Source organism: Crocodylus siamensis, chromosome 10, assembly GCF_052110815.1.
Source record: "Crocodylus siamensis isolate JL-2025a chromosome 10, ASM5211081v1, whole genome shotgun sequence".
Taxonomy (NCBI): Eukaryota; Metazoa; Chordata; order Crocodylia; family Crocodylidae; genus Crocodylus; species Crocodylus siamensis.
Window position 1 is genome coordinate 19476757 of NC_143404.1, and position 21883 is coordinate 19498639.

A 21883-nucleotide genomic window follows, 5' to 3' on the forward strand; every position below is an offset into this window, starting at 1 on the left:
ACTGTAGGGCTGTGTGAAATTTTGCTGGCTGTTTTGTTCTGACACTTTCAGCCAATTTCGAGGTTGAAATAGCAAAATTGAACAAAACAAAGCCGGTCGAAATAGCCTCGAAACAAAACAAGGCTGGTCAAAATGTTTTGAAAGTTGAAACATTTCGACCATAGGCTGGGGATGAGAAGTCAGTCCAGCTGGGCTGACTTCCCATCCCCCGTGCAAGATCCAGCATCCCTATCTGCTGGATGGTGCCAGGGGTGAGAGGCAGCCCAGCTGGGCTGCTTCTCGGGGTCCCACGCTGGGACACTGGCTTGAATTCTGCTTGCTTCTGGCTCTATCACAGACCTGCTGGCTAATCTCAAGCAAGTCACTTCTGCCCTTTTCTAGAACTTGGTGCCATGTATCAGTCCCCAAGACCAATGCAGAGGATTGTGGAATATGGGCCTGAGGATTTTCCAAAATACATCCATACAACAGGAGCTACAAGCTGTGTTGTGTGGGGATTTACCAAAGCAGTTAAGTTAAAACAGTGCTGTGTCATGGGTATGGGGGAGTTATAAGCATCTCAAGCCTTCCATGTGCCTTTAGCCATTTCCTTATTTAATGCAGACTCTGTCAATAGTCTGTTCTTATAGAGAACCCATTATTACAGTGTCTGAATGTGACTCTAGTCATATCCTCTGATATCTTTAAGTTCAGCATCATAAGGTAGGTGAATAGAGATACAGTAATACTAAGTCACTCAGCATTTCCCCTTTCCCCTACATCCTTCCTGCACTGCTATTTGAGTCTGCAGATGGTCTATATCAGTGTCTCCCAAACATTTTGGACAGCTGAGACAATTTACCAGAGTAAGACAATGGTTTCTACTGAGCCCTGATTTCCTATTCCAGTAAGTAAACTTTAATCCATAACAGTGGGATTATGTTTTGGAGCACCCTGAGCTCAGCTGCAGGTTAGAGAGGGTACAAGTGAACCAGCTGGTAGGTAAAAGTGATACTGGGACACACAGATGTCACAAAGGGACAGAAAAGGACATTCAGAAACCCAAGCTGAAAAGGACATTCAGAAACCCAAGCTAACCTGCAATTACTGGCAGCGCATGCACATATAGTTCAGAATAACTGATCTTGGCCATCAGGGGATAGAGTCAGGATTTCCAAGAACAGCTGTGATGAAAAGGAGAGGAAGGATCTTAGGACTTTTCTCCACTGTGAAAGAGAAGATGCTACAGAGTGCTGCGTGGAAGCCCAGCCTGTAATGTAATCCCCCTTGGCACAGAGCTGGACACTCTGTAGGTTTTCTGGCCGTGCTAGTTGGACATGCCTGGTACTGCACATTGCTTCCATGTTGGTGAGGTGCAGCTGCGCTGTGCTTCAATGCAGTGTTCCCCAGCGTGGCCCCTTGATGGTGCAGATGTGCCACTAGGCCCTTTAACATGATGTAATGGGATAGAAGCTGGCTACTGATAACTCTGGGTCCAGGGCCACGAGGAGAAGGGATGGGGCCTAGCAAGAGTGTTGCCAACAATTGCAGTTTAAAGAAAACAAAATCCTAATTCCACAGGTCACTGGATTCACCGCTGCTTTGTTAATTTTTCTTACCCATTTGACAGCAGTGGCTGTCACCAAGCAGGAATCAGGGGTCTGCTGTGTGAGATAATGATGCCTTCTTGGGAGGAGACAGATAAACAGAGAGAGGCAAAAGAAAATAGTGATCTTAGCAGTGAGATAAAACCCCAAACAACTCCCCCAGGGTGCGGTGCTTGGAATTTCTGTGCTCTGAGGCCTGGGCTATTAGAAAAGAATGGGGACATGGGACTTTGGATTTCAAGCTTTAAAAGAACAGCCTAGCCAGAGAAAACCTTGTTGAAATGTGAAAGCAGAAAAGTATTCAGTAATTAATAAGAGTAAGTGTGGGTAAAGGGAACTGGTACTTCCAGGACTACTGGTGAACACACATGGGGAAAGCAGCAGGCACACTCAGGCATTGCAATGCTGATTGCATATCTGCAAGAAGGCGCCTGGGCATATATCCATGTACCAGAGGATATCAAAGCACAGGGAAATGCATACGCTCCAGGAGGACCGGAGCACAAACAGGGATATCTGAGTTCATAAGCCTTAATTACACATTCGTGAACACAATGGAAAAAATTTCCCTGGGCCAGCCCTCTAGGCAACTGCATCCCATTTGGCTGCATGCTGGTCCCACCCAGGGCAGGTCCCACCCCCCAGTCTGGAGAAAAACCTCAATATTTCATTGCCTCACCCAGCCATGGTGTTTTGTGTGTGGTTTGAATTGCTTCTGAAATGTTTAGCTCAGCCTCCAAATGAACATATGTGTGACCCTGCCCCTGCTGCGGACACCTGCAAGTAGAAATGCTGAGCCAAGCATGCAAGCGTCTTATGCTGTCGGTGACTGATTAGGAATTATATTATTATTATTAGCCATTATTTGTTGAACACACGACAGGGAGCTTGTGCTCAACAAGATACAAAGACCTGCCCTGAGCAATTTCGTTCTGGAGTCTAATCCAAGATCTCCATTGTCTCATGCATGCTCTCCACTCCCATTGAGTTCAGTGGGATTTATTGGGACTCAGCACCTTAGAGGATCCCAGGGTGCAGTATTGCTTCTGTTGAAATCAGAGAGGCATAGAGAAGTAGGGCTAGAAGGGAACTCCATAGTTCATCTAGTCCAGTGGTTCTCAACCCTTTTTGTACCAGGACCCATTTGTAAAGATCAGTAGCCAGTCCTGACCCAGTGCCTGTCATTACCAACCCACTGCCCCCTGCCCCCAGCCCCCCAATGTGTGGGGGGTGGAGCATGGGAGGGAAAAGCCACCTTTTCCCATACTTTTCTCTTTTAAAGGAGAATTCATTTTTAAAGTTTGTTGATCCATTTTTAATGTCTGTTCGCAACCCTTTCATATATTCTTGTGACCCACTTTTGCGTTGCAACCAACAGGTTGAGAACCATTGATCTAATCCAACCCCCTGCCGGAGGTAGGATCAGCCCTATCCAAACCATCCTATACAAGTCCATTGTCTAACCTTAGCAAAACTACAGCTATCCCTGACACAACACAAGGCAAAACACCCTTGCATGCCACAGGTAAAGCAGTGGAACCACAATGGCCGACGTCCTGCTGCGGTAAATGTTAATATTACTCTCCAGAGATCCCAGGAAAAGGGCCACACACCCCAGATCATTGGCAAAACTCCCCTGATGACAATGGAAGCAGGATGCAGGCAGGTACTGGGTGGGAGGCTGCTTTTCTATTGCCATTATAGCATCAGTGGGATTTGCACTGTGTTCCACCACAGGCTGAAGTGGCTGGACTTTTATTTGCCTTCCACACTCCCTGGCTTTCAACTGGCACCAGCAGGTACTTGCTGTGAGCAGGAACGTGGAGATGAGAACTCTATGGGGTTATTAAAGAGGAGAGGTGAGACAAGGACTGGCTCACACTGTGCTGCCCTGCTTGCCACAGAGCACGGTTCTTTGTGAGGCCAAGGCTTCCCTGGGGAAAGTGGGTCAGCAGGGAAGGGTCCAGTTTGACTTGAGTCAGGTTGGCCCATGTACTAACTTAGGGAAAGCTGAGTTGAAGTTTCTTCTCTTCTGCAGGAGGCAAATCCAAAATACATGAGTGACAAATAGAAAGAGAAGGCCGCCACTGTCCCATGAAACAACATTGTTAACCAGTGAGGCCAGCCAGGGAAGCAATCTGATCAGTGCAGAAAGCAAGGAATGCTGCTAGGAAAGGACCAGCTGCAGGATTAAAGGAGCAAGGAGGCATTATGAGGGTAGAGCGAGATGACATAATCGGATATGACAGACAACGTAAGTTGAGTGCAATAGCCTGCAGTGGTCTGGTACAGCAGGACAAGCCGATTCATTCAAAGCGAGAGGCTGAGTGTGAGAAAGTGCTGGAGTCATGTACAGGACTCTGTTTGGTCACCAAAAGCAAACAAACCTCTGGTGTTATCTGCCTACTTCTCCTTCAGGAGAAAAAATCAATGTGGAGGGGCATTAGGCGAATGGCATAAAAGAGAAATGAAAGGGAAAGGGCTCTGCTTTGGGGACAGGCAAAGACACAGAAAAATGGGGCTTTTCAGTGACATGAGGAGCCCCTAATTAAGATCCAACAAACCTCCCAGTTCTTTCACCACTTCAAGGAAATACACTAGAACGAGCTGACAGTGTACCTTAGAGACGAGGACAGTTTGTCCAGATGTTTAAAAAACACGGAAAAGAATCAAAAGAGGTCTGATTACCTGGACAGAGCAGATGAGGTGAATGGTAGACATGCTTGGAAAACTGAGGGAAGATGGCAGGAGTCATGGTCCCAGATATGGTGCAGTTGGATGACCCCCACTCTCCAGCAGCTTCTAGAGTCTAGCGAGGTATATGATCTAGTAGTCTAGGTGTATAACTCTGAATTTATGCCTGCCTGTGAAATAACACTGGCTGCTATTAGCCTTCCCAACCCAACTAGTTTCCTAACTAGACCCACTTACTTGATGGAAAATGTGTAGATTTCCAGAGGAGCTTAATTCAAAAGCTTGTACAGGTCATGACCACAGAAAAAAAAGAATTGTATCACACATGGGCAGATATTCACAAACAGTGCCTGTTCCTGCAATACACTCAGCAACATAAACTCCCCTTCACTTCACAAGGAACTTAGCGCCAGCAACAACTCCTAGGAGGAGCTTGGCACCTTGTAGAATCATGACCATTGCAACCATGGTGTGTTGTTCCTTACCAATACAGAGCAACCTCACATGCAGCCCCAGACAGCAGATGTATACTGTAGTGTACAAAGCCAAGGCCATCAGAAAGATCCATCGAGAAAGAGCCTCCTTTCTTCAGCTGTTGTTTTCTTCCTCATGTACTCCACTGTGAATCACTTAAATGCCATAAGGAGTCAGTGGCCTCCTCTGAAGATCCTGGTATAATCATGCAGCCCACACAGATAGCTGTTAGTGTGAGCCATCACACTAGTGCCTCTGTTATTAGCCTTCTCTTAAGATGTGATGCATTTCTCCTCCAAAAACTCCATCTTGCTGAGACTGCCTGCTTCATGGCCTTACCATCAATTTGAATAGCTTGTCTACAAAGCTCCTGTACTCTTGTGGCTGCATTTCCTCTCCATCGTCATCTCTCTGTTGCTGCATCACTTGAGCGATAGTTTAGAGTATATGTTATGATATGACTTTTGAGAAAGGCTCTATAGAAATTTAAGCTACTGCACAGTTCTCTTGTACTGTAGTGCGGTGTACTCCATACTGGTGTGCTTTAATGGCTGTTCCTCTACTGTGTTCTCATTTTGTAATCTATGACTTTTGCCTCAAGCCATTAGCTTCAATAACTAAATGACTAACGTCACACATCCACCTGTAATCAAACTCACCACCTAAGCCACGTCTACTCTCTCCAGACTATACTGTCATGGCTGTTCTGGCATGTTATACCAGCAAAGCACTCCTACAGTAAATAGAGCTTATACCAGCAAAGCTGCACTTTACTAATTAATTCCAGAAACCTGTCCCTCCCAAACTGAACCAAGCTGTATGCATGAAAAGACAGTTTAACTGTATCTATGCTAGCAGGTTTTGTTAATTAATCAGTGTTAGTTAGAGATCACACTGCATCACACCCTTGATCAACATACCAGTGCAGGCAGGAATATGTAGTATAGACCTGGTCTCTCTCTTAAAGATAAAATGATAGCATTGAAAAAATGCAGCAACTCCAGAATCCCCTAGGCAAACAGGTGCTTATACCCAGGGCTCTTAAACAGCCAGCATGTATCCATATACTACGCTGGCAGACAAAGTTCTTTGGGCAAATCTGATATCTTTTATTAGACCAACTCAAATAGTTGGAATTTTTCCAACTTTGCAAGCTTTTGGGTACAAATACCCTTCACCAGGTTGAGGAAGTTTCTGTGGTCTTCCTGGATGGAATAGTAAAGAAGCCAGAAGCCAGTATGCATGCAAGAAAGCCAGTCATTGAAAATGTAAATTGAGGTAGTCAGTGGGTAAGACAGGTGGGGGGGGGGGAGGGGGAATGAATATAGCTGACAAATAGAGGCTAGGTTACCTGGGTAGTCAGATGTTAGGCAGGTTATAATGTGTCATAAATCCAATCACTATATGTAGTCCATGATTTTTTGTGTCCAGTAGGTTGAATGTGAAGTTCGTAGGCTTATCTGTGAAAGGTGTTTTGTAAATTCCCTTTGAGGATTAGAAGCGAGAGGTTGAAGAGAGATTGATTTTCTTGTGAGAAATGTGCCCCCACAGGTAACTGGGTATTCTTGTCTTCGGTAGATTTTTGGTGTGTGTTCATTCTGGTATGCAGTTGTTATTTGGTTTCTCCTACATATTTTCCATCAGGGCATTTGGTGCACTGGATGAGATATATAATCACAGGTCTGGAGGTGCAGGTGCAACATACCACACTGGCACTTCTCTGAAGCTCCTATCTTATTCTCAGCTTTCATTAAAAGAAAATAACTTGGCCTCCTAAGGAGCTGGAGGAAGCCGCAGGAACACAAATTCAGAAGAACCCTTGCAGGGATTTTTACATGAGTCTGCAGACAGGCTGGAACAATACCTCTGGGAGATGTGGACTGGTCCACTCTTTCAGCTAAGCTGTTCAGTCAGCTTCTCCATGATGGTAATTCAAATGCCAACACTATGGACCATTTAATTCCTTTTACAAGAAAAGAGTGGAAGATCACAGACACTGTGAATGACTGTATGGTTTTAGCATGGTTCAGTTTGGGGAAATAATAATCTTTTTGTGCTCTTTATCACTTTTTGCTCAGTCAGGAAGGAACCCAGAATAACCCATCTGACACAGTGTATAGGCAAACTATGAACTTTGCCAAAAGGGAGAAAAGTTCAAGGAACCTTATAGAACACAGGGAGTTACAGTACTATAAGCTAAATACATGTATATCGACTGTGAGTATTATCTCATTTTGGCAGCAGATCTCATGTTATGGGCAGAAGAACATGACCACCATTATCCCCCAGTCTGACCCTTGCTTAAAGCATAATGTGAAAGGCAACCACATACGATGCAGAAAACCATAGATGAGAATCTTATCTCCTGGGAGGGAGGCTTAAACTTTCTACTTGGCTCTGAGAGAAACACGACACAATTGTGTCTTCTATGAATTTACAGTGGGGATGAATTTGCCACAATTAATTTTAGCAAGAACAGGATGGTGTCATTATCTGGAGAAGCTTTGACTGCCAATTGGTGAAAGAGGATGGTGTAATTTTGAATATCTGTCCATGTGTCCCTGCTTTTTACCACACGCAGACTCAACGGTTACAACATTTTTTACTTTACAAACATCAGAGGCATTTGAAATATGAAACCAACGCTAGAGCATTTACACAGCATTTTGGGTGTCTCTCGCTCAGCTGATTTTCATTGGCTGACTTGTGTGTGTCCCAGATTTGGCCTTTGGTTGGCAAGGGTATGTATAAAGTCTGCATCCCCTCCTGAGCAGTGGCCTAATGACATTAATTGCTCTCTGCACTCTGCTGTTTCGAAAGGGCATTTGCAGACTTCCCTGTTGCATTTTAGATTGGAAATATTATATCCAGTGTCTCTAGGCCAGGCATCACACCAAAGCAGCTGGCTGCAAGGCCTGTTAGACTCTTGGAGATTGCTCTGGTTATAGACCATGACTCACAACCATATACAATTAATTATGGACCAGCAAGAATATTTTTTAACACAGAGACTAGTAGGTCAGTGTGACCTGTAAGACCACTTGGAAATGCAAGGTAAACTCCAAACTACAAAGAAGATCCCTTGACTTTACATCAGATCTAAAATTCATTTCAAATTATGTTGTGACTCCAAGATCACAGGTTTTTCCTCTTTATTTTTCATAAACCAGGAAATTTAATTGTCTTTGACTAGGACAGGAGAAGAAAAACCTTTCTCCACAATACCATATACAGTGTCATTGTTAGATCACATACTATAATAACTCCTCATTTCTCTGGAGTTCACAGCTCACTCACAAAAAGGTGGTTTGGGGTGAAGCCTGGAGTACAAAATTTATTCTAATTAACAAAATGTATTATTTTAAAATTACTTCAGCTCTGTTTCCCTGACTTACATAAAGGCAAAAACTATAATACAGACCTGAGCTACTTATTCAGCTTTCATTGTTCAAGTATGATTTGGATTTAAAGAGAATGCAATAAGCAATTAATGTATAATGTAGTGATGTCCATACACAAATAAAAGGTATATACCAAGTATATACCTCTTTTGGCTCCAAATGCCAGCTACGTGGCACACTGTCTGCCCCACAGTGGGCATTTTTAAGGAAGCCAGGTGGTTTATTTTGAGCAGAAGGAAATAATAACAAACATATTCTCTTCTTCAATTTTATTATTAGTATTATTATTGCTATTATTATACTTATATCCTGCCCTACATAGAAAGGCTAAGGGTGGATTTTCTATAGGGCTCTGCAATGGATGATACCAAAGTGCTTTGAAAACTTTATTCATTCAATCTCAAAAGAACACTGTGAGGTAGGTATCATTATCCCCATTTTACTGGTGGAAAAAATGAGGCACACTATGATGAATAATGTACCAAAAATCACACAGCCAGTCAGGAGTAGAGTTGGGAATACAGAATCAGTGATTCCCTCTAATATAACCTATCCCTGTTTCCTCAGCTAGGAACTAATCTAGGTTCCATTCAAATCAATGGAAAGATTTACATGGAAAGATTTGACTTAAGGAGAAATCTACTTAGCATATGCTAATGATTCTTTTATGGCTGGTCTTAGCTGCATACTATGTACTAAAACACAAGCTACTAACATGTCTTATGGGCTAATAGTTTAAATGTTTTAGGTCTTTACCTTTTTGTGGAAAAAAGTATACGAGCATGTATACACACAAACATGTGTGTTAAATATAAAAACTATAATCTGAATTTAAAGGAATTATTTGCAGGAAATTCAGATAAAAGCTCACAACTTTATCAAGTTTGAGTATGGGAGCATGTGCTGTTTATAAAATCAGAAAATATTTGGACTTGGCTCCCACTGCCCGTGCAATAAATTCCTCCTTAAATCATGCACATTTGTGAAGGTTTCCAGCACCCATCTCCTCAATGTTTGCTTTTCCCTACATTTAACCTCTTACCTTTATCATTCTGCCATATATATGACTGAGAGGTGGGGAGGCAACAAAGTCCAGTGAGCACTACAATAATTAGAGACAGTTAGCTGGGGTTTTCTTCCTGAACTTGATATGCCCAAATGCTCACAAAATATACTGCACAACCCTCCCTTCCCACCCCACTGGTCTTAGACTAGTGGTTCTCAATCTTTTGTGTACCAAGACTCATTTGTAAACATCAATGGACAGCCCTGACACAGTGCCCCTCACTCCAGACCCACTGCCCTCCACCGCCAGGCCCCAGCCCCCTAGCGTGCAGGGCAAGGGGGGTGCATGTGGGGCGGAAGGGGGCGTGTGGGGCAGAGAGAGCCCCAATTTGCCTTTTCCCTTGCAGGCTGGCAGAGTTCCAGCCTGCAAGGGGCTGTTTCCCATGTTTTTCTCCTTTAAAAGAAAATCCATTTTTTAAGTTTGTTTGTGATCCTCTCTTACATTTTTTGACCCACTTTTGGGTCACGATCCATGGGTTGAGCAACGCTGCTCTAGACCAGTGGTTCTCAGTCTTTTCAGACTTCAAGCACCCCTTGTTGGACTAGAGGCAGCCCTCCATAACCTTTGCAACTTGAGTGGCACCATGTTTAAAAACCTAACATGTATGAGTGCTAACTTCCTTGCAGATGAGCCAGGCATGGGTGTAGGAGATCAGCCAGATAGAAACAAACCTGAGTCTGCACTTCATCTCTTTATCTCCTCACACCGTGCTTATCTCCTCAGCCCCTGACTTACCCTCCTCCCAAGGATCTAGTGGCACCTTGGGGTGACACATCTCCCTGGTTGAAGATCACTTCTCTAAACCTTCAGACCTCTGCAATATGCTAACATAAAGCACAGACACACGAAACACCACTGTCAAAAGGGTGCCCAGGGAATGTATTTCAGCGCGGCTGAATCCAGTATAACTGTTTTGTCTGCTACTAATCCACAATAAGCCAAGCTGAGCAAGGGGTAAATTACTGCAGCTAATTTGCTGACATATGCTCCTTAGTAATAAGGACCCCTCCTTTTACACCAGCATAATTGTCTGCCTGTGCTCACAATCTTTAGCTTGTAAACCACTCAGATGAACTTGTGTGCTTTAGCCAAGTCCTCCATTTTCCTGCCTTACTAGTGTGCCTCATGCTTTGCCCAAGCACAAAATGCAGCCTACAGGCTCCAGAAGAAGGTCTGGAAACGGCTCCTTTGCAACAGCAGTGGGAAGATAAAGTTGATCAGCTACAAGATTTGATGGCTGATGGATTGAAACTGCAAGCAATTTCTATTCATCCATCAGATACACGAGCACAACAGAATCCTCCTAAAGCACTACACATCGCTTTGTTGTGTAATCCATTTATTCATGTAAGTATCATACAGGCCCATCTGAGCAATCTGATAGGATTTGGGGATCTGGGCCCATTAAGTTACATGTGTTGCTAACTCTGGTCAGGCACATATCAGCTAATTCAGCTGCCTGCATTGCCAAGCAATGTTCTTTCCTTCCTAATTGCTCTGGGTAAGTAAATAGTCAGAACATTCATGAGATTTGGGTCCAGTCACTAATTATTTCTGACAGAGCTTTTACTATTTGCAGGAGAATGAGAGAGAGAAAACTGTGCATGTGATATGAAAACATGGTAAAGGACAGAATGAGAAGAGAAAAGAAAATATTGAATAGGGGAGACTTTTTAGTCCTTTGCATGCTTCACCCTGGTTCATTCATACTTAGCTCCTGTCTATACTTAAGGGTGATCCCGTGCATCAACTGAATGCATTGTGTATGCAAGTCCCATGAATTTATGTTCATATACCAGTTTATTAGGTCATAAAGTACAGCAATGAAGCTTCTGGAAAGCTACCAGGATAGCCTAAGTGCTGTGAAGTTTGGCCTCCAGCTTTAAGGAGCAATACTGCCAACCTTTACTGTGGGGTAGGGCTCCTTACAGGGACAGGCCCTTTGAAGTCAGTGGGACTCCTTGTACTGCAGTCTGTTGGGAGCCTGCACAGAAAATATCCTTAAGCCTCATCTCCACATAAAGGTTGAATTGCTTCACCTAAAGCAGCACAACCCTCCTGCACGGGTGCATCAATATCAGTGCACATGTAAACACAAGCTATGTACCTTACTGCAGCACCAGAAGAGAAATAAAGCGGCACGCACTCGCAGTGGGCAGAGACAAGGGCAGGAGGGAGGCCGCTGCGGACTGTCAGGAGGTGCCCCTAGCCAGCCCAGCTCCCCACCCCTGCACAGAAGGGGAATAAAATATAGTGGCGCCTTTACTGCAGGCCACGCCAGGGTGCAAGCCTGAGACATTTCCTTGGGACTATTTTATTTTCATTAATATATTTTGTGCCCCAGGTCAAATCAGCAAAACCAGTTCCAAATCACATCTTTTTTTTTTGGCAAACTGGTATCTGAGGCCAAAGCGTCCAGAACCACAAGCGGCCCTGCCACCGGCAAACATCCGCCACCCGCACCTGGGGCTTCAGAGGTGCCCAGCACCTCCGCAGCATCCTGCCTGCAGGCCCACGCCCGGACCCTCGGGGCTGGGATGCCCCGAGTTTCGCTCGCCGGCAGCCGGAAGGCCCCAGGAGCGAGCAAGGGAAGAGGCTCCCACTTCCATAAACTGGGCTGACAGCCGCTGCACCAGGCCAGAAGAGCGGCTCCCCCCAGGTCTCCTTGAGGCAAACTCTCCCGCTGGAGGCAGATACAGGGTCGCTCGCATATGGAGCGGGCAGCTTCCCTGGGACCAGTGCTCGGGGGAGAGCGGCCCGACGAGGCGCGCCCCGCCGGCCGGTCCGCGGCGCTTTCCCCGGCGCGCGCGGGCGGGCAGGGGCAGCGGCCCCGCCCCCGGCCCCGCCCCGCCCCGCCCCGCCGCCTGCCGGCTCCTGGGCGCCGCGCTCGCTGCACGCCCGGGGCCGCCGGAGCCGGAGCCGAAGATGGCGGAGCCGGGGCCGGACTGCGGCGCGCTGCTGGACGAGGAGCTCTCGTCCTTCGTCTTCAACTATCTCACCGACAGCCAGGTACCGCCCGCGCCCTGCGGGGCAGCGCCCGCGGCGCCGGGCGGGGGATGCTGCGGCTGCACCGGCGACTGCTGCCGGCCGCGGCGGGAGGTCGCGCTGTGCTGCCCCCGGGCCGAGCTGGCGGCGCCGGGCACTTTCAGCACCACCCGCACGTGGACTCCTGGCCCCGGAGCCGAGCCGAGCCGGCTCCAGTGCCTCCGAGTCCCTTTTCTGTGCAGTTCTCCCGACTCCCTCCCATGCCCTCCGCTGAGACGTGTTGTATGCTGCAGGCTCGAGACCCGCAGCGCTCTCTCCTGCCCGGGCAGGGGTCGGACTCGGTGATCTGCTGAGGTCCCTTCCGCCCCCAGCAGCTGTGACTCCCTGAGCCGCAGGGTGCTTGGGGGGCTCGTGCTGCAAACGGGCTGCCTCCAAGACGTGGCTGGGCTCCGGCCGGGCTGCCTCCTTGGCAGCTCGCGCGCAGTCACGGGAGAGCGTGTGCTAGGCAGAGCGCTGCATGCTTTTCCATTTTGGGGGGTGCTGGAGAGGGACGAGACAATCGAGCAGGCAGCTCTGCTGCTGCTTTCCCAGGCACATGGAGGGGCCTGGAGTTTGCCACAGTTGTGTCTCACCCACCGCTTCCCAAGCCGCCTGTTACACAACAGCTGCCCTGCTCTCCCTCACCTGCTCAGCGGGGAAGGGCTGCTGTTTGGGTGCACAACAAACAAGAGCCAAGGACTCTTGGAAATCTGATTTGCCCCTAGTGTAAATGCCGGACAGAACCAGGGAGGTCTGGCCACCAGCTAGCTTGGTGTGCCCTGTCCCTCTTGTTGCACCCCGCAGCGCTGGAGCGTTCCAGTTTGACAGAGGACTGGGCCGGTTGGGTGGTGGAGATGGGGAGGGCGAGAAGGGAGCAACTTGCATTACTTATTGACTGACAGCCCCCGGCAGTTTGATTACAGATAAAGGGGCAGAAGTGGGGAGCGGAGATTTTGTAAGCAGAGTTGGTATTTTCTGGCTTGGAAGGGTTTCTTGTTACTATAGGGCTTACTGACTAGGAAGCACTGGAGAAGAGGAGGCTGTTTTTGTAGCATGGCATCTGCATGGCATTCTCATGCTGCCCTACAAAATATTTCAGAAAGTCTGCGCTAGTCTGGGTGCTCTTTGTGCGGGTGAAAGTTCGTGGGTCTGTTAGCAGACATGGCTAACATCAGCTGGAATTATTATGTTATGTGCTACGTAAAGACTTTACCAGGGCAAGTTTTGCATTGTACAGTTTAATTTAAATTGTTATTCCAATGGGTTGGGGGTTTTTTTAAGCCCATTCTGAAAGCTGCCATCCTCTGGATGGATGTCTGGTGCAAAACCACCATCTTGTGAACAAGTCCTGCAAAGGGGGTGTCAAATGGCCTGTGCTAAACTAAGAGTAATTTTTTTCATGACCTTTCCCAAAATAATCTGCTGGTTTTGCATGTTTTTCTTTCTCATATGTGCCACATGTGCACTGGCACACACAGATGCTGGATAGGTAGCAGCACTGTAGGTATGTACAGAAGATTGCTGCTAATGTCCTGTGTGATGCTGATCGTTGCTGACTGCTGCAGGTTCCCTCGGAAGTGTTATGCAGCCGGTGTCTGTTACGTGGTGTTGAAGGTGCTTTTGTAACTGCATCTTCTTCCACTGTCATGGAAGGGTTACAGTCCGGTGTACAAAACCCACCATATGATTTGTGCGCATTTGTTTGAAAAATAATTGAAGTTGTAAGGCTGTGTTGTGCTTGTACCTTAACCTCTGGTGAAACTGCAGTGGAGCCTGTAGTCTGGCTGCTGTCACATGCTTTTCTTATAACTATAAACGGGAGGCGGTTCCCAGACTCGCCTCTGACGTCTCTCCCCATTACTACTGTACTAGCCTCTGCTTACAACTGGGTTACTGAGTTCTCAATGAAGCTTGAAAGCTGCTTTCGCAAAGTCCCCAGTGTTCCAGTGCAGGATCAGATTATCCTAAGAGGCTGAAATGTCAGGAGGCCATGAGATCATGAATATTATCCATTTGCTTCATGGAAGTCTTGAAGAATTCCAGCTCTCCTCCATCATCCTCTCCTGTATTTTTTTTTGCAGTATTATTGCAGAAATGCACAGCCAGGAGCTCCAGAGGAATAGGTGATCCATGCCCCAGCTCATTTTGGCAGGCTAAACCTCAGGGAGAGGCACAGTGAAAGTTTAGCATGGTTAATGATACTGGATTGAGCTGAGGGTGCAGACTAACTTCTATTTACATATTGAGGGCATTGATGATTCACCTGATAACTGCATTGCTACAGAAGGAAAATAAGGGTTTTTCTTTTGATGTTTCCTCCTCCTTCTTTATTTTAAACCAAAACCAGATTGCTTTGCGGTCACTTGAAATGGATGATTTATGAACTAATTTAATCCATTCAGCCCAGTTCATTTCAACTTCAAGGGATAAAACAGTTAGAGCTAATCTGTCTAGTGGTAGCGGGTGTTGGAAGGTGTCACCCGCAGTGGATACTATGGACTATGCCAGGGAAGGTTTATGGCTTCCCAAGAAGAGCAAGGAGCAGTTTGATTTTTCTGTTTTTGACTTGTTTGAAAAATAGCACAGGAAAAAAAACACAGGCTGCTTCTTAGAGATGTTTAAAGATCACATGGGCTGGAACGCAGTATTCCCCATTTAACCTCTTGTCATCCCACTCACAGCATAATTCACGGGGTGCAAAACCTGGGTGAGGTCCTGGGTTGCAAACCCGTATGCTAGGTGACAATGAAGCCGATACATGTATAACTCCAGGTACTCATCATAGATTGAGCCCCGTTCTACCCTTTATGTGCTGCTCTCACTCCTAACCTATACTTGCGTGTTAAAGATTTTTCCCTTGGGGCCTTAACTAATTAGGTCAGTGCAAAGGTGGGCCCTTCTTGCACTTGCATCCAGAGTGCCTTTTGCTGGAGCAGCATTTGAGTATCTTCTTTTATGTGAATATGTGAATCAGTGAGAAGTGCCGGGAGGCCTGAAGGTTCCTACTGCCCAGGAGGAGAGTGAGAAGGGGACTGCCACTTGGTTGCAGTTGGAGTTGAGAGCACAGCACCCCTGAGGATTGAGTTCTTCTCCCAGGGCAGGCCATAGGCTGACTGCTGTTCGCAAGGGGGTCGGGGTGTTATTGCTAAATCCAGCATTTGTCAGAGGAGAGGCTGAGGCAGATGTTTTGGTGGCTGCTGCTTGGAATTGCGGCAGCGGCATCTTTTATCACGTCAGTGAACTTGACACATCCAGACTGTAGCTTGCTGCTGGAGCAGTCAGTCGCAGTCGTGAGACCCCAGCTGCTAGGAGCAGAGAATTCCCATTGCAGCTGGGGGCACGGGGTGGGAGGAGGAGGATCTGAGGCAGGACCCCCCTTTTCTTCCCTTCCGAACTTCTCCACAGGTCAGTCCATTTCCAAGCCCTGCATTTCTCACACTTACCCCTGTGGGATACCAGTGCCTGCACCATGGGAGTGTTGGGTTGCTGAGATTTGCTCCTGCTCACCCCTTCCTTTGCTTTAAGCTGTAAACCAAAGGCATCTTTCCAACAGGTGAATAATTGAAGTTCTAACCTACTGCCCCTGGTAAAGGGAGCTTTGTGTACACGGCTGATTTCTATCCCACATTAACCTTTCCAATGTCAAAAGCTTTTCTGTAGTAAGAAACTCCACTTGCTCTGATTTTCATTTGACAACTCCGCAGAGCTTAAAAATAGCACTGGTCCCCCAGGAATCCCCTCCTCTCCTTACTGATTCCCAAAAGAACCTCTTTTTGAGGAGACCAGCTTTTAAGGTATTTAGCTGAAAGCATTGCTTGTCAGTGGAGTTGTGTTAGGGCTGCCTGGTGAACACTTTTCTTCTTGGCTTACGGGCACTGATTCCAGTGATTTTGAGCAAACTGAAGGCTGCCATTGGAAATTGGTTGCTGTATTGTTTTTAAATGGGCTGCTCTTCTACCTAGTTGAACATCCAGGGGTTGTGCGTCTCTTAAAGAAAGTGCTGAGGCTTTGTGCTTTTCCTTTTAAAGACAGGGTCTGTGGTGTCCTGGTAGGAGGGAGTGCTGAGTTCGAGTTCCTGCCTGGAAGATGCTCCATGTGCCCACAGCGTGGAGAAGAAGCACTGCGGGACCATTCATAGGGCCCTCATTGGGTCAGTGCATAGAGTAGAACAAATGGTCTGAGAGGAGGTGGAGTCTGCCAGCCCCACTCTGGAGGCAGAACCGCTGTGACATGAGAGGCATCATACTTGTGTGGGTGATGGGGGCCGGGAGAAGCTCAGAAGACCTGGATCTTTTCAGGGATCTCTGGTAGATTATTGCTACTCGACTCTTCAGGGAGCCGTAATAGATGCTCTCTCTTCTTTCTTCTATGTTCTGGCGAAACCAACTCAGGAGACACATTGTTGGTTGGAAGGGCAGGGAGCAGTGGGAGGCCTGAAGGGAATGCCTTGGCATAAAGTGCCATTTTTTGGGTATGAATTCAGTATTAGGTTATCGGTTTTGGAGGCCCAGAGCATTGCAGTAGCTAGGCAGGCTATGCCAGGAAGGACTGCCTCTGGAGCTGAGACCATGGTGAGTCCATCACCCATTGAGTTGTTTCTATTGAGACTGTCAACAAAGGAGCCAGGTGAGATGTGAACATCTTGTGCACTGGGGACTGAGATCCGCCAGGTCCTTTCATGGGAGCCACAGCACAGGCCTCCTTTGGTGAATGTTTCTGGTCAAAGGAATCCACTTTCCAGCCTCCACTTCCATGGCTCCATGGCAACACTGTAAAGGCTTATATTTCTCGTGATTGTTTGGCAGAAATAGTGATTTAGTAGAAAGAGGACTTTCTAAACCCTGCGAGGTGCAGATTGCCAGTGAGCTAGCTTTCTGAACAGCGGAGCTGTCTATGGCAGTCAGCCCTGGCAACGGAGCACTCCTTCCTTCTTCGTGGCCTCTGAGTTCTCAGTGGAAGACAAGGCATCTGCTCTATGGGACTGTATTTGTAGGGGTGGTGCCACGCTGCTTGTATTGGGGAGGGGGCTCGTAAAATGGGGGGTAGTGAACCAGATTCTATTGTCACGGCAGCCGTGTAGCAGGTGGCTGGGCTGTCAACACACTTTTCCTTGAAAATTAATGACTAGGATGGACAGTCATCTCACGCAGGCTGCAGTCTAGACAAATCCCAGGTCGAACAGACTTAGAAGCGAACATGTTAAAAATACTGCCGCTGTGGTACTAAATTAAAGGCTAAAGGTTAAAGTTAATGGTCTAGATATTCATGGGGTGTAAATTTGCCTACTTCCACCATAGCCAACGATACCACCTGTTTGAGCCACCTGAGGATTTGTCCTAATCCACTTCCCTGAGCTTATCACTATGCCTTTTTGCTTTTCAGCGTTTCCTCCAAGCTTGGGCCATGCAGATCCACAAATGAGTATCTGTTTATCGCTTTCATTGCAGTAGCTACCAAGAACTGCTAAGCACTTTATACACACACCTCTTTGTCCCACGGGTGCTTCTGGTCCTGTTCGCTTTGGTCTTCCTCCTAGTCCATTTCCCTTTCAGGCTGTTCTGCTTCAAGTTACAAAGCTTGGGTTCTTGAAAAGTTTAAACCTGTTTACATTCATGGTTAAAAAAAAAAAGATAAACAAATGCTGTAAACGTCCCCGTTGGCTGAAAAGGGCAGAGTCCAGAACGCGCTCCTGGTACCCCTGCAAGGGGCTGGGGGGAGCTCAGGCTTGGTCATAGCCCCTGGGGCCAGGTACGTTAGCTGGCCTTCCAGTTTCTGCTGAGGCTAGCACTTGTCTGATTGCCTCCTGCGTGGTTGTTCTAGGACCAGGTCTGAGCAAGGTGCTTCCTTTATCTTCTTCTCACTCTTTTCTGAAATCAGGACAAGGCAGAGCTTCACCTTTAGCTCATTTCACCTTTGGGAATTTTCAGAATTATAACCGAAGTGCGAGATGGCTGCTTCGTGGGATCTGAAGCACAAACTACATGAGGGACTGATAAAGGAGAAGCTACTGGAATGTCTCAGGAGCTCTTTATATCTCTCTGTGTCTACCCATGTTCCCCACCCAGTCAGTCCAAGCTCCCGGAAGCTTTCCCAGCCTTGGGAAGGGAAGTCCCAGTAGTTGAACATGGTATGAATTTCCCTTTAGACATCATGGAACCAGAGGGCCCATATGCCATTGCAATGTGGAGCAGCCCAGGGGTGGAGCACTGCTGTGCAACTCTGGTTTCTCATAGCGTAAGGGGGAGAGACCAGGGTATGCTGGGATCATGGATGTTCCCCTTGGGACTGGATATTCCCCTTGAGTCTGGATGGCACATTCTTTGCACAGAATTTTTCCACTGCTGCAGAGGGGAGCAATAAAAGGTAGCTTAGGATACAAGCCAGTGCCTCAGGCTGTTCAGTAGCTGATTACAGGGACAGTATATTGTTAGTGTTTTTGGAATTCTTTCCCTGTGTGGCTTCTAAGCTATGAACTCCTTGTCTGCAGCAGCACTGAGCACACTGGAACAAAAAGCCCCTTCCGGTGAGGAAGCCCTGAATGGTGAGACAGCTCAGTTCCTGTTTCAGTTTGTGGAGTGCGCTGCTGCTGCTGCTGCTGCTTCTGCTTTCCACATTCACCACCTGGAGACCGCTTGAAGTCTAGTCAAGAGGTCGTGCATAGACCACAGTCAAGAGTCAATTGCTGCGTCCTAATTTCCCCACAGTTTAAGAGCAAGGAAATCCTGTAGTCAGCAGGAACGTTCTGGGCCCCAGTGCACACCATTGCAAGCTCCAGGATCTGAGCTCTCTGCGTGCGAGGCTGGCATAGTCAGAGCAGCATGCAGAGGGAAGCCCTGTTGTGCATTGCTGAAGTGCATGCAGACATGAGGCAGCCGATCAGCATCTCAATCAGGTTCCTATTCTCTCTCCTGCGTGTGGAGGAGGATTTGTCAGTTCCCACTGTCTGAGCACAGCCGTCCCGACTCACGGACCGGGTCTGATTCTGCTCTTGCTTCTTCCCCCAGGACAGAGGAGGAGCTCGGCTGAAGTCAGCGGAACGATGGTGGTTAAGTGAGAGCCTGGTCCAGCCGAGTTGCTCCTGGGGAAGAAGAAGTGCTGCCTGCTGTCTCTGACCTCCCCGTCTGCATGGGGTGGTGGTTCTCACCAGGTCAGGGCACCTCATGGTGGAAATTATGGGTCACGCTTTTAGAATGAAAGTGTACATAGAGCAGTCCCCTGGTGCCAGGGCACTGGAGGGACCAGGCTGCTTTCCTGTGTGGAAGACAGTAGCCAGGGCTGTACATCTCGGCCGTTATCAGACCACCTGGCTTAGTTCAGAGCAAGCAGTGATTATGATTTCAGTCAGAATGACTGTTATATATACAGTGGGATAACAGTCATGAGCACTAAGTGTTCCTAACACCCACTCAAGACAAGTGCTGAAGGAGCCCCAGGCTAATAGCCCCTCTGAAAGAAAGCACCTCTGTGCAGATCTGGAAGGAGCGCTGCTGCTGCTGGAACCTGTTGCCTTGCTGGGCTGTGCCTTCATTGCAGACAGTTCAGTGGTTTGCCCTATTTTGTGCAAAATAGGTGTGACCCCTTGGTTTCTGCAGCCCTACCTGGAGCAGAGTTTGTGTCCCACATACCTCCACTGAAAACCACATGGAAAATATACTATTTCCTTTAGGGTTGTTGTCATGTTGGTCTAAGGACATAGGCAGACAAGGTTCTTTGGGTAGGTGTGGTATCTTTTATTAGACCAATAGTTGGAAAAATTATTCTTTGCAAGCTTTCAGGCACAAACACCCTACTTCAGGCATAGGGAGGGATGCCTGAAGAAGGGTGTTTGTGCTTGAAATCTTGCAAAGAATATTTTTTTCCAATGATTTAGTTGGTCTAATAAAAAATTTCACATCTCTCCAAAGAACTTTGTTTGCCTTATTTCCTTTAGGGAGTGCTGTTACCATTACAACCAGGGAGCCAGGCCTGGAGTCAAACTCCTTAGCCATGTTTAATCATTGCTTTGTCTCTGCCCTGTCTCATCAGCTTGAGCCACTTTGCCGAGCCCTGTATGGCAGCTCAGGCCACATACTACCCAGCAAGTGGGAGAGAGACTGCAGGATGCTCTGTGCTGTATCAGCTGACTGTACCAACAGAACTCTTTCTGGCTGCATGAAGACTCTGCACTTCACATCCAGTAAAACTGTAGTGAACTTTGTGCAATTCCCAGGAACTCCAGGGCCAGGAGAAGAGGCTGGGATAGATTGGGCACAAATGGAAATTGGCATGCTATGCTAGGAATTCTCCTCGTGTAAAGTGGTTCTTGCAATTTTCATGGTCCTTTGGTTCAAGCTGATTAAGCTTTGCATTGAATTTCCTGTTAAATTCACTTTAAAAATGTATTAGCTTGTGCTGGCCACCTATGGACCAGAGCTAGTTAATCTTCCCTTCCCTTTGTCCAAGTTGTGGCCTGGGGCCTTTTCTGAAGTTACCCTTTGAAGGAGCTGTGTGTAGTGCAGATGAAGCTGTGATCAGATGATTTTCAGCCCAAATTAGGTGCAGCATGTAGTTTACAAAGTATAAATAAAGCAGGGATGTTTCTGCAATTTTGCTTTTTAACATACAGCGATTGCTTTTTCAGGAGATTTTTTAGACCCTCCCCTGAAATGGTGAAAAGCCAAATACAACAGCAGAAGGCTTCTCCATGGGAACGAGGAAATCAAACAGACTTCCCAAATGGAGTGAAATGCAGCAAGTTGTAAGCAAACTGCCTCAGTGGTGGGAAGGCAAAAGAGGCCTCTGTGTACTGCAGTGTTGCAGGGACACCTGTGAAAATGTTTCCCATGTGCAAATGCCAGCATGCAGAGCAGGAGAGTTTCTATACACAAAGCCTACCTGGCCCTTACAAGCCTTTCAGTTTTCTCAATCTGGGCATGTTTTGAAATCTTCCCTGTCTTGTAATAATATCTTTTAGGAGGAAAAAAAATCTTGTTTCTTTTGTTATGTACATTGAAAAGAATTGTGTTCAGTCTGTGGCCATGACTTAAAAAACCCCTCCGGTTATGAGTAATACGGAAACAGCGACAGTCGATGGGTTACACTGGTAGTCATTTATTACTTGTTGAGCAGTACCTGCAGGACCCAAGGCCTATCGTGCCAGGCACTGAACCACTACAGCATGAACTGGCAGCCCCAGCTGATCTAGGCCTTGTATTCTAGGCTCGAGACAAGATGCAACAGGCGACTGAACTGTGTGAACTTTCTGTTTGCTCCTTGCCTCAGTACTGAGGGTGCAGATGAGTGAAACTAGAGTCCAGGGGAAAAAACCGAGTCATGCTTTGAGAACTGACGGGGTGGGTATCAGCTAGGAGGATCTAAGCCAGAGACCTTGTTTGCTGTCTAGAGCTCAGCGGTGTGCCAGTTACTTGTGTTTTCCTGTTCACTCCTCCCCTTTTCATTCTGTCTGCCTCTTATCATTCATTATTCATACTTTTCAAACTTCCCTCATTTTAGTCTGTTTGGGCCAAATCTGGAGCCTTCTTGGTGATCTTTGCCCCTTGGCTCCTCTCCTGGAGTTGTTTTTGCCCCTTCAGGATTTTGGTTGGTTTGCCAAGTATATGCCTTTGATTTTGTACATGTGTGAGTTTAATACTAGTGTA

General features: G+C 47.1%; 1 protein-coding gene across 2 annotated transcripts in view; it reads left to right on the top strand.

Moving 5' to 3' along the window:
* The first annotated feature begins 12089 nt into the window (after positions 1-12089).
* PPARGC1B (PPARG coactivator 1 beta) overlaps positions 12090-21883 on the top strand; it is an 84952-nt gene continuing 75158 nt past the window's right edge. For both annotated transcript variants that reach the window (XM_090065214.1, XM_090065215.1), the window contains exon 1: positions 12090-12230. In XM_090065214.1, coding sequence (XP_089921340.1) covers positions 12147-12230 — 84 coding nt within the window. In that variant the 5' untranslated portion in view covers positions 12090-12146. The remainder of the gene's footprint in view (positions 12231-21883) is intronic.